Source organism: Cyprinus carpio, chromosome A15 (genome assembly GCF_018340385.1).
Source record: "Cyprinus carpio isolate SPL01 chromosome A15, ASM1834038v1, whole genome shotgun sequence".
NCBI lineage: Eukaryota > Metazoa > Chordata > Actinopteri > Cypriniformes > Cyprinidae > Cyprinus > Cyprinus carpio.
The window spans coordinates 8,197,380-8,210,686 of NC_056586.1; the positions used below are offsets into that span (position 1 = coordinate 8,197,380).

General features: G+C 36.4%; 1 protein-coding gene across 2 annotated transcripts in view; it reads right to left on the reverse strand.

The window, feature by feature from the left end:
• The window catches only part of LOC109103454 (Down syndrome cell adhesion molecule homolog), a 127,953-nt gene that overhangs the window by 104,454 nt on the left and 10,192 nt on the right, over positions 1-13,307 (reverse strand). For both annotated transcript variants that reach the window (XM_042770907.1, XM_042770906.1), the window contains exons 2-3: positions 3,902-4,219; positions 2,982-3,128 (exon numbers count right to left, since the gene is read on the reverse strand). In XM_042770907.1, the coding sequence (XP_042626841.1) occupies positions 2,982-3,128; positions 3,902-4,219 (465 nt within the window). The remainder of the gene's footprint in view (positions 1-2,981; positions 3,129-3,901; positions 4,220-13,307) is intronic.

Genomic DNA, 13,307 nt, shown 5'->3' on the forward strand with positions numbered 1-13,307 from the left:
CCACCATCAATATTCAGTAGTCAAATCCCTGAAATACAGCCTGCAAGGTGCATTAGGACCTGTTCTGTGCTCTGGACACTCAAAGAGGAAGATGCACTCACAAACGCTCACACATGGGCCCTTTCACCTGCTCAGCCTTTCATCTCTTTATTAGAGCTGTCAATTGTTTATCAAAAGCCGGGAGGGGACGGATCCACAGCCATGAATTTGAAAGCGCACACAAAAAGGTCCGTTTTAAAATGCATGACAGGTTAATGGTAAGTTAGTGTATCATTAGGCCCCGTTCATTCACATTTAAAACAGGCCCTCACTTCAAATGACTAGGGAGCAGTCTTTATTTTGAGAGGTAATTCATATTGTAATTATATTTTCAATCACAGTTCATTAATTAAGACAAGTCCCACTCTGTAATCATGCATTTCATCTTCTCTGTGATTTGCGGGACAATCTCTCGTGTTAGCTGGAATTATAGGGCCGGAATAACTCACGCGTCCACTCCGAACACTGACTTATGCTAAGCAGACAAGGGAAAAGAGATCGAATGCTTCAAGTTAACACCACAATCATTATGCTCTGATGTACAGTATTTTATGAGGCAATCCTGATTTAAAATCTCAAATGGGAAAATGATTGCTAAGGGATTCGGAATGCAAAATTTGCAAAACATGATTCATTTTGGTTCTTTATAGTTTATTTTACATTTTAATACAATTGCCAATTAATTTTATTCTTTCATCCTTGTAGCAGACCAGATTTTCAAAAATCCATTATAAAAATATGAAGCAGGACAAATTAGTTAGCCATTCTTCCAAAAGAATTTAAAATGCCATTTTAAAATGTAATTTGGCATTTTATACGTGAAAAAATAAATAAAATAAAAATAATAATAATAATAATAAATCATAATTCTCCTGTGATCTATCTACTGATAGACATTGTTTGGGGTTGAGAAATGTCTTTACATTCTGTAAATTTTCATTTTTAGTTGATTGGGAAAGTAAAATTAATAAAACCGCTGCCAGAACAAGAAAACTATGAACAAAACACCAAAAACCCCAGATATCAATCTATTTTATCAACAAAAAAATGCCTCGATAGCACTGTGTTCATCTATGAAAATACAATAAATGTGACATTTTTTCACAGCCCATTTTTCTTTCATAATGTGATACATTTCTGTGTGAAACAAGATGTTCAATGGATTAAAATGAAAGTTAACCCAAGAATGAAAATTAAGTCATTGTTTACTCACCCTTGCATGATTCTAATGCCATATGCCTTTCTTTCTTTTTCAGACCACAAAAGGAGATTTTTTATTTATTTATTTTTTAAAGTCCTGCACACACTCATATAATGGCAGTACATGGCAATCAGCATCAAGTATAAGCAGAAGTATCACAGAATGGTCCCATGCGACACGTGCCGTGTGATCCAAGTGTTCAGGGGTATACAATAGGGTTTGGTGCAAAACAAACTGAAATGTAACATATTTAACAAACATCCTGACCTTAAATGTTGGTCTACATATGGTGTATGTGCGTTCATGAGACTCTATGAGCACAGAAGTTGTGAAAAATCAAGATTAATAAAAACGCAACATGAACAAAAACACTGCCTAGAAATCCCCAAAACTGTATCTGTGTACTTTCTTTACTGTGCTGAATATCTCTGGACCAGAACTCCAGTTGTCACTACAGTCAGAATGACAGATGAACGTGATAACTTGCGAGGAGCACAACAGATATATTTACCTCAGAGAAGAAAGTACATGTTAATCATGATTTTTTTACAACTTGTGTGCTTTTCCTGGGCAAGTCGGAGTGAACCGCTGCACTAATAGAGTCTCATGAAAGCACACCATGTACAGAGACCAACGTCCATGTCAGGATTTCCATGTAATAATATATTAAAATTCAGTTTGCTTTTCACCAAAACCTATCATATACCCCCTGAACACTTGGAATATGTGGCATGTGTTGCATGGGACCATTCTGTGATACTTTTGCACCTCTTTAAAAAAGCTTGATGCTGATCACTTTACTGCAATTATTATTCCTTTTGTGGTCCAAAAGAAGAATAAGAAGGCTGTATGGCATTAGAACAACACAAGGGTGAGTACATGATGATTTAATTTTTGGGTGAATTATCCCTTTAAAAAATGTACAGTAGGTTGGACTCCCAGAGATTCTAGCTGAACTGATTGTTGACTGCACATTTGTTTGATGTTGATGCTTTATGAAATTTGGTACATGTATCTGAACAGCTAATCTACTGTTCGATGAGACGATCTTCATGCTGACCACACCACCACTAACAATTATTTGCAAAATCTGGTTGATTAAAAAAGGAATAAAGCATAGACGCATGCCGGCATAACAATCTCAAAGCCCATTTCTCTGCAAGAGTAAACAATTCTTCAGCTTCACATGTCAGAGAGCTTTCAGCCACACGTCTGAGGTCCTTCATCATTAAATATTTAACGAGGGATGAGCATTGGATAGGTCTAATGCTTCTGACATTTTGCACACGGGTTGATATTGACATGTGCTGCGACCACATCAGATAAAACAGTTATTTATCTTTATAAATGACACTGATCATGTAATTGCAGCACCATTCTTAAAGGTATAAGGAATATCATGCATAGTATTCCATATTTGACCAACCACACTGGCCAATTATTACCAGACTGTTACCATGGAAATGTCATCAGCTAGTTATAAGTGGTGATGTACATTGATTGGCGAGAGAATGGATTTTTCAAAGCACAATAAAGTCTCTGGTACAAGATGTTTGCTGTCTGGCATGGCCAAATTCCTTATGGCATATCTTTGAATCTAAGGACTCCAAGCAACCAGAGGGTACTAGTCAATCAAAGAGTTCAAGCAAACATAAACTATATATATACAGTATATAGGCTTTCATAAGTCTTGTTACAATCTCGCAAGTTTATCGAAAGCAATGTGAGCAATCAGCCCTACCTGAGACAAGTGAGACTGTGTCTTTCTCCCATGATACAACACTGACATACTCCTCTACTGAGGCCGGGATAATGCACTTGAAGACTGCCGTATTCCCTCGCATGACTCTCTGATCAGCCACCCGCACTGTGTATGGCTCCCGGAATACTGCGGTGAGGAGAAAATTGAGATTTGTACTCAGTGCCATTCTTACCAGTTCACAATACTAACTGAATGTGTGACTTCTAAGAATGTATACTCTAATCATATTCTGCTAAATAGATAGATAGATAGATAGATAGATAGATAGATAGATAGATAGAGAGAGAGATAGATAGATAGATAGATAGATAGATAGATAGATAGATAGATAGATAGAGAGAGAGATAGATAGATAGATTGTCTTCTCCACACATGACTGACCAAGGCAAATAATAATAATAATAATAATATTTCAGTGTTTTTTCACCTGTCTTTGTTAGATCTCAGACACAACTCTATGATCATTTAATATATAATACTGAACTGTAGAACATTTGAAAAGTTTAATATGGTTATTTTAATATGTTAAAAACTACATTATTTCTTGATTTCCGTTGTTTTCTTAATGTGTGCTTGTGTGTACCTGGTACTCCCTACGTCATGGGGACCAAATACACTATGCCCACAAAGATCATAATCCCAGTTATTTTTGACATTATTGGATCCATGAGGAAAACAGTTTATAAATCATACAGAATAAAGTGTTTTGAAAATCTAAAAATGTATAAAAAACATTACTCCTATGGGAACCTGTGTGTGTCTGTGTGTGTGGCTGTACATAAGAAGTAATAGTTAAAATGAATCATAACATTAATGCTATAATACTAAAAATGACTTTTTTGTGTATTCCTCACCATAAGTTGCATACTACATATATTTAAATTTGTGTTCTGACTGACCGGCCTTAATGTGTAGATCTTGGCTCCTGATCTTTCCTGATGGGTTTTCCGCTGTGCAGTAGTATGTATTGTCATTGATTAGGTTACTAAAGCTGGATGGCAGGAAGCCGTAGATCTGCAGCGTGCCATTGGGGTGCACATGGCGGATGCCTGGGACATCGTAGATCTCCTCCCCAGTGGCGAGGTACCAGCGCAGCGTGGCGGGGGGCACGGCCGCGGCAGGACACGGCACCAGTGCCCCTGTGGTGCTGGAGAACACTACCTCTTGCAGAGATGCATTGACAAAATATAAGCTGGAACGTAGATCTTCACCGAAAACTGGAAAGGAAAAGATGAGGAAAAGAGTGTGTGAGTACATTAATATGGACAAAGGAGTATCAATGAAACATTGAATTAATCAAGTGAGTTGAAAAATACTTTATTATTCATGCTTTTATTATTTTAAACAGTAATTATATATATATATATATATATATATATATATATATATATATATATATATATATATATATATATATAAAGATTAGTGCTGTCAAACGATTAATACAAAATAAAAGTTTTTGTTTGCATAATATGTGTGTGTGTTCTGTGTATATTTAGTATGTATATATAAATACACACACATACAGTATATTTTGAAAATATCTACATGTATTTAATTTTATATTCATAAAATTTGTATTATAAATAAATATATTTAATAAATAAACAAAACATATTTTTCTAAAATATATATACATGCATGTGTGTATTTATATATACATAATAAATATAAATAGCATACATGCATATACTGTATTTCGTAAACATCAACTTTTATTTTGGATGCAATCAATCGTGATTAATCATTTGACTACACTTATGTCTGTGTGTGTGTGTGTGTGTGTGTGTTTGTGTATATATATATATATATATATATATATATAATAAAATGCTAAATGTTGATTTTTTTTAAATTACAAAACATATCAAATTGGCATCTTAATACTGTTGTAATATCGCAGCAAATATACATAAGTACAAATACATACAGTACATACAAAAATATACAGAGAGTATTAAGGGTCAACACTAAGACACAGAAGAGAAAATGTGACATTGTATCATGAAGCCAAACACAACCAAAAAAAAAGTTCAAGATGAATGACTTCCCGCTAATTGCTTTTTTTTTTTTTTTTTTGGTGTCTTGATGAAAATCTCTTCAATGCTGTGCCACAAGCCCTATCTGAGCACTAATCTCTGTTTGGCAGTAAATGGCTCACCAGTGACAGCTGGTAGTGTTTTCCCTCGGGACGGAACATTTTAGCACTTCATAAATTTCTAACAAGGTTTCAAATTGCAGCATTTTCAACCTTTTCGGAGGATCAGCGGGTTTCACTCACAAAGCAGAAGGTACACACAGAAGAAGACGTGCATTCATAAACACATGTGCGCCCACATGCTCAGATATAACACTCCAGTTGTTGGCACACTTGATGAGCAAACACAGACAAGCAAACAAACGAAACCCGCGAACAAGCGCTCGTAATGGTGATAATCTTTACTGTGGCAATCTGAGGCATATGGTACCAATCACCATTCAAGTGGCACGCTGAAGCAACCATCTGTTAAAATATCTTGTTTTGCCAACAAGAGGCTTGGCGGAGCCTTTGTTCTGATATTAAAGTGTGTGGAAACATTCTGTCCTTTATGCAATGAGAATTTGCTCACTCACTCTTTTGTAAATCAAAGCAATCATTGTTTATCTTTATTTCAAGTGGACTGATGAAGACTTTTTGCTACCTAACTCAAGTGATTCAACATTCTGCACTAATCATCTGGCACTTGATGAATTCATGTGGGTATGTTGGTTAATAGACGAGCGTTCTGTAAATGTGGCTTCTGGCAATGAAATAAAGACTTGCTGATGTAAAACAAATTTAAATTCCATGTGTGCCACTACAAATGAATAAATAAAGATTGGAGACAGTAATTCATGTTTCTTCCATTAATATGGGACCTTTAAGCTTGGACACCAGCAAAAAGTCAAGTCATGTTTTTTATCCTATCTACTATCCTTATCTACACAATTATGGATGGGAAAGTCTCATTAAATTATAATAATAAATTAATAAATAAATATTTTTTTTAGACAAAAAAAGCCAGAAAAAGTCGAAGTCATGTGGTGTAACCAACAAAAAGATAAATATAAAAAAAAAAAAAAAAAAAATCTTTCATGACTTTCACGACTGCAGGTGAAAGTCAATAAGTCAAATAAAGGTTGAATATGGTAACATAAATCATATATATATATATATATATATATATATTTTTTTTTTTTATTATTGAAAAGGCTAGGCTAGTTTAGGTTGTAAAATTTCATGTGGTTCAATTTCCAAGATGGACGTTAATGCTATTTATGAATATTCACAAATTTTGTTTAAAAAAACAAATACAAATATAGCTGCCAGCAGCGATGGCAGGGTTACAGTAATGAACGGGTTACTTTAGGACATCAAGAATGTGAAACAGACACACAGAGAAAAGGAAAGATATATAGATTTAGATTTAGCATCCTCAGCATCTTGCGATCACATTATCTAAGTTTGGTGGCAATCAGATGAAAAGTTTGATGCATGCGTTTTTCACAAAACCATGAATAACTCAATTTGCAGTCAATGTGTAAGAAAAATGAAGAGACGTGTTTGCTCTGAAATGGTAGCCTTCTTAAAGGTTTTTCTCTCTCTCTCTCTTTACAAATAAAGCAGTCAAAATTAAGTCCAAAAGCTGAAGTCACATCAAATCCTTGATAGGGCCCCACATCTGAACAAGAAAACAGCACTTTAATACTCAACAACCCAAAGGAAAAATTGTCATAATTCTTCATGAAGACAAAAAAGTGACACTGTTTAATAATGTATTGTGTGCATTCATAATTAACCAAGGTTTTTTCTCTCTTTGGGTACAGCTTTGGAAGAAAAACCACACTCTATTCAATATTAAACTGCTCTCTCTCATCTTAAGGGTTGTGTGTCAAATACATCTACCCTTCCTTTTCTTTGGGCTGGGAGAGTGATTGGGATGGCAGTTGACTCTAATGCACTGGCCTTGCTTTGCCTGTAGGCCTTGAATGTCATGTCACCTGAGGCGTGGGTTACACCTGATGGAAAGTGGCTAACACCAAGCCAAGGTGACTTTAGCAGGACATTTCAGAAACACGCACACAACTTTCATGATTTTTTTTACCCCACATAATTAGCTACGCACGTGTGTACACACACGTACTCAAACTGAGATGTTCACATATTGATTTAATTTCACATGCAAGGTTTACCAATGGGTTTGGAAGTACAGTTTGATGTTTTATTCAGTTTTTCTGTCCTAGAAAACAAGAAAGCATCAAAAACGCCCACTTTAATGACTATAACGAGTTGAGTATACCTCACAAAAAAATTTAATAAAATAAATAAAAAAGTCCAGGTCACATTCCGCCACAAAATAAAAAAAAAACAACAACAACAAATTGCAATACTATAAATATTAACATAATATGTAAATACTTACAATTAATTTGTGTATTAATGGTGGTGATTTTAGATTGACTATTGTTGAATATTACCTTGTTATGCCAGAAGATTCCAACAACTGTGTGTATTTCTGAGCGAGTCATTGAATTATTCACTCAACTAAACCACTGATTAATTCAAGAACAAAACACAACTATGGTGCACAGCTGTGCTGATATTTGGAACAACAGCACTTTTGCTAGTGTAAATGAGCTAAATCAGAATTAGTTTTTACTTTCATTACAGTATTTATTTATTTATTTATTTATTTATGCATTACAGCAATCAGAATTTTGGCGGTGGGGGATTTCCTTAATTATAGTTTTGGGAAATGAGCTCAGTTTTAGATTCTGTTCTGTGCTTCATAAGCATATTGTTACAGGGACAAAGTAGAAATAGGAATCGAGGAATCTAAGAAATTTATTTATTTATTTATTGCTATACTGACAGTATGCTAAAAGTGCTGGCTTTGAGAGCACCAGGAGATGAGCTTAATGCCAGAGGCAAAAACTTCCAGTCAGAATCTAGAGGCTTCAAACAGAATATCCACTCAATGTTTAAACCCAAATTCACTGAAGTTTTCAAATCTACTAAAATTGTGAATGGAGATATAGACACTCACAGTGTTTTACTTCAGGCTCTAGGTCTGTATTATTTAAATATTTTTGTAATTATTATTATTATTTTTTATTTACTTTTTTATTTTTTAGAAATCACTTAGGGTTAGGGTACAAAAATCACTGGCTATAAATATTTATTACCAGTGATGAAATCACGAATGTTTCATTATTTTTTACAAATATATTTCAGAATTAGTTTGTAATAATATTAGAATTATTAAAGAATATATAACTGTTTTGTAGTAGAAGTAGTAGTAGTAGTAATAATAATAATAATAATAATAATTTTCATAGTAGAGTACTTGTAACAAAATGTGCAGTCACTGTAAAGATAGCAGCCACAACAAACTCATACGGGTGTGTTTTAGTTTATCAGGTATTGTGGACGACACAAAGCAATCACAATCACACTGTTAGCTTTTTTAATTTTATTATTTAAAAAAGCAAGCACAAATTACACAAAAAGCAGCAACCCTTCCAGCACACTCAGAGTCCGGATTCGCTAATTTGTTTTCATTTACTCCTTCAAGTGGACTATGTTAATGTAGGGAATAGTGAATGAGGACATTGGGGACAATATCGTATACAGTTCTATTTTCCATCTGCATCTGTCACCAAAATTCAAAAAACATGATTTGTTCCTCATGTATCAGTTATGATGGTTTGCTTTGAGGAGTACTCATCATATGATTCAACAAATACATTTAGCAATGAATCTAGCGGTTCATCTCCAATTCAAAGGGAGATATTTTATTTAACAGAAATCACTTTTCAAAAACTACAACGAACGACTCGTTTGGACTACAACGAATATTTTCCGAGATTTGTGATATCACAAAGATTGACAAATGGGACAAGACCTGGTTGAGCTGCACTAGAGAAGACAACTAGTGTCATCACTATGTCGAAGACGCGCTAGTGTTCCCAAGACAGACGAGTTTAGAGTTGTTAGAAATCACACTCAAATTGATTTGATTTTGACACAACATTTAAACTGAAGCTGGCAGGCAGCTATGGTATTTCCCGACCAGTCGCTGAGTGCTGTCAATCATTCCACACACACTGGCCCAGCTAACCAATCACAGCACACACTGGCCCAGCTAACCAATCACAGCACACACTGAGCGGCCTGCTGTTCATGACTGGGGAGAGAGGTGTTGAAGGTGGGCCTTTATTTTTACAGTAACTTTTCGAGCCGTTCATGCCAGACTGGACAGAGAGGTGTTGTAATAATGTAAAATATGTGAAAAATAATGTGTTTTTCGAACAACCTAGTATGAGAGCCTGTTCTAGTACACCCCCAAAACAAAATCAAGGCTTTGTAAAAGAGCATAATGGGACCCCTTTAAAGCGTAAGAATCCATAAGATGGAAAAAAAGGAACAATTATACATTTATTTAAACAACATAACAAGCAGAACACTAGTCACTGACTCAAATTTAGGGTGACTAGTCAATCACACACAACAGCATTTATCATCTTCAACTGTCTAATCAGCCATACCAAAGTGTTTTCAGGGCCACTGATGCATTTGATCTGACCGTGCCCCCCCTAGCGGTCAATCAGCGCCGGCGCTGTGGTGGGGCATTCGAGGGCCGTGCCCCCCCTAGCGGTCATTGATGCCCCTCCTAAAGGGCCATGGCGTGGCCCAAAAAAAATATCCCTTTTAGTTATTATTTTAATATTCAATGTTCAAACTGTAACTTAAATTAAATAAAATAAAAAGAATGGGGAAAATGCATAATTTTGGTTGTTCATGGCACGTTACTAGGCTTCGTCATGGTGAATGCTTATTGGTCGCCGAGTAAACTTGTTACATTTGATTTGCAGCACGCGTGCAAAAATCCATTTCAAATTGAAGAACAGTTTGTCCGTCTATATTATAGACAGTTGTTGGCAGCTAATTTAAAAAAATTCTAAAAAAAAAAAAAAAAAAAAAATGGATTTACGAAAATGGTTTAGACCTTCGCAGCCTCGTCAATCAGCAGACTTAGATACTCCGGCCACGACCACCAGTACCATTGGTCTATGAGAGCCGAGCTGGCGCTTCTTCTGCAAATGCTAGCTCCGGGCAACCGCCAAAAAGATTTAATACGCAGACATTTGTGTGATGATGTCCAACTCGTTTTATGAAGAAAAAAAACCTTAAGTTTTTAGAAACATCTATACGAAAAAACTTTGTCTGATGGGGACATTTTTTTGCCGGTGTTTCAAAGCTTCAAACTGATTCAGTGTTTTATTTTTGTCGTCGTAATTTGTTAATTATTTAAGTATAAAAATATATATTGCTATTTATTGTAGGCCTATTTTATGTTTTTTATTTAGCCTATATTATATTTATATTATTACTTTCTGTCCTGTTCTGTTGTTTTAGGCTATCTGTTCTGGGCCGGGTTTCCCGATAACGATGTAGCCTAGCCTATCTTAGCTCTTAAAAGCGCTCTCTACGTGCAAGGTTATAAACATTAGCCGCAATTCCTCGCGCGTTTTCCCAAAAATGTAGGCTACTGAACTTGTAGAACGCGAGAAATAGGCTACTACGTGCTACTTGAGTCGCTGTCCATTCGCAAAGTGCTGAACTAGGCTATACTAACCTTATATGGAATCGTATTCTGAACGTTTTAACTAACAATCGTCATCTGTTGTGTATTAGGAATCAAGACAGGTAAAAATAAAAAATAAAAAAATTATACAATGACATTCTTGTAATAATAAAAAACTCCATAGTCACGGGAAGAAGGAGGCGGGAACCGGCGAACATTCAAATAAAACTTTAATAACCAAATAAAGATAAAACAGCGCGACAGCCCCTCACGGTCGACTGCCGCGCACAAACAAAAAACAAACACAAAATAAAACCCAGGCCAGGTCCTCTCTCGTCCTTCACTGTCGTCGCTCCTCTTTTGTATCCTCCCAATCTCCTCCGGTGGGACTCGAGACAGGTGAGTGGAGCAGGTGTCGCTCATTTCCCAATCACTCCCACCGGCCTCGCTCCCTTTCCCACGGCTCTCGGCCCCGCCCCACTCGTCACAATTCTATATAGATAGATCATTGGAGCTAACATTCTAGGGTAGAATGTCATTCTATATAGATCATTGGAGCTAACTGACTCTTGCCGTATCCGGTCGGCAAAACAGCAAATTTCAGCGCTGTCTTCTTTTCCTCTTTTAGATAAAAACCCAAGTCTAAAATCGATCATTGTCATTCTATATAGATCTTTCAGATTTAGGTCTGGATTTCCCATGCTACTATGATGTTGCCAATACGTCAAAAAATATTTATCAAACGACAGTGCCCCCCACTAACAAACAAAAACACCACAAATAAAATAACAAAAAAAAACCCTTCCAAATGCTGATGAGGCAAACACTAATACCACAAATAAACTAACAAATCAATGCCCGTCCAGTACCATTCCAATAACCAAGTTTTGTGATTTTGATTATTAACAAACTACTTGAAACACCTTAATTTGTTACACAAGGTAGTACATATTATGCTCAACACACACTACAAGACAATAGACTTTCACCCTGTGTGCATGTAAAGACTCATAATTTGGTGTTGTTGATGATAGGGTTAGGGTTAAGGTAGGTCAGTTAAGAGCTTAGCTTTTTCTACACTGCAATACCCACAGTCTACAGTCCAGTGACCATGCAACGCTCCACATACATGCTATGCTCTATGCTTAAAATTTCACAGATAGGAGTTATTTCTGTCTGAGCCAATGTTGAGCTGTTGGTTTTGCCAGGTCTGGTAAGCAGGGACAGCACTGTGTGTCCTGTCTGTGCTGAACAGGATCATGGGATATCTGTTTCACAATGACAGGCTCTGTCTGGGGCCTGGGGTAATTAAAGCTGCACTCAGCACACTGCCTAGGGGGCTATGGGTTTGTGGGGTAGAAGGGGGAAATGGGATGAGACAAGGTGCCGAATGGAGCGGCTGGGGACGGGCGACGTGGACCCAGGACAAGGTAGGGCTGAGCGGGACAGGGTTTATGCCACGGTGAGTATGCACTTCTCTCCTACAACCCCTACAGGCTTTAGCACTCGCAGCACTTGCCAAATGACTGTCTCCCAATTTGCTTTCATGAATATTAAGCAGGACATGACAGACGAGAAAAGGCCTGCCGTCTGCTCGCCTGTGATATGTGCAGACAGATCGGCTCTCTGATGTCGGCGAAGGGTAAAGCGTGCCGAGTGTGGCCCTGCGGTGTGCCTCTGATTCCCGTTGTCATGTTTTAAACGAGCGAACGTGAGCGGCTCATTAAGAGCCGACTTGGCAGCAGGCTGAGATCGGAAAACGAAAGCACTGTTGACTTTAATGTCTGAATTTGCCCAACTGATGGCACGAACAAGGCTGTTAGTCAGGCAATTTCATTCTAAGCACTTCCATATTCAAAAACTGTTAAATCTATTAAGGCAAGTCACTTAGCCAAATAAAGCAAGATAATATTTATCAATGATAGTGTCAGGTAGGATCTGCAGCTGAAGGCTACTGACTGGCATCACTTAATTCCATAAGTAATTAAGAGTTATCAAATTAATTTAACCTAAACACTACAATACACACTCAATTCATTTTTAGCCATTCTTAGCACACAAACAAAAGACAAACATAACTGCTTTAACACATTTGAATTAATTCTAATAAGCACTATATATATCAAGAAGCTTAAACAATTAGCTAACACCACATTTCAACTCTTTAGATTTTACAACTTGTCTGAAGTTGTGTTTGGGTGGATTTAACTGATGAACGAGAACTGATGCTAAGTCGGAAGAGGAGTTCCTGTATTGACACTTTCACAGTGTTTGCCTATTTTATAATAGATGAAGTGGATTAGATGCAATATTTGTCAAAAACAAAACAAAACAAAACAAACAAACAGATGTTTTCATTTAGCAACAGTTTTCATTCAATACTTTATGTACTGCTTAATACAGCAACTGTATGTACAAGAATAAAGTTCAGCCTATACAACTTAAATGCCCATAAAGTGGGTTCTGTATTTTTTATTAGTTTTATTTTCATAAACATGACACAATATAGCATTAGGAATACAAGAGAAGTTTGAACTGTTCTAAAATATAGATTTGTAAGCATGCAGTACTTTGATGACATATGTCACAGAGACGTGACATCGGTACCGTCTCATGTCGAATAAATTGCACATGCATTTCTTTAGTCAGATAACAATTGGTCTGCACAGTGTCGCATAAAGTCAAATACACATTCACC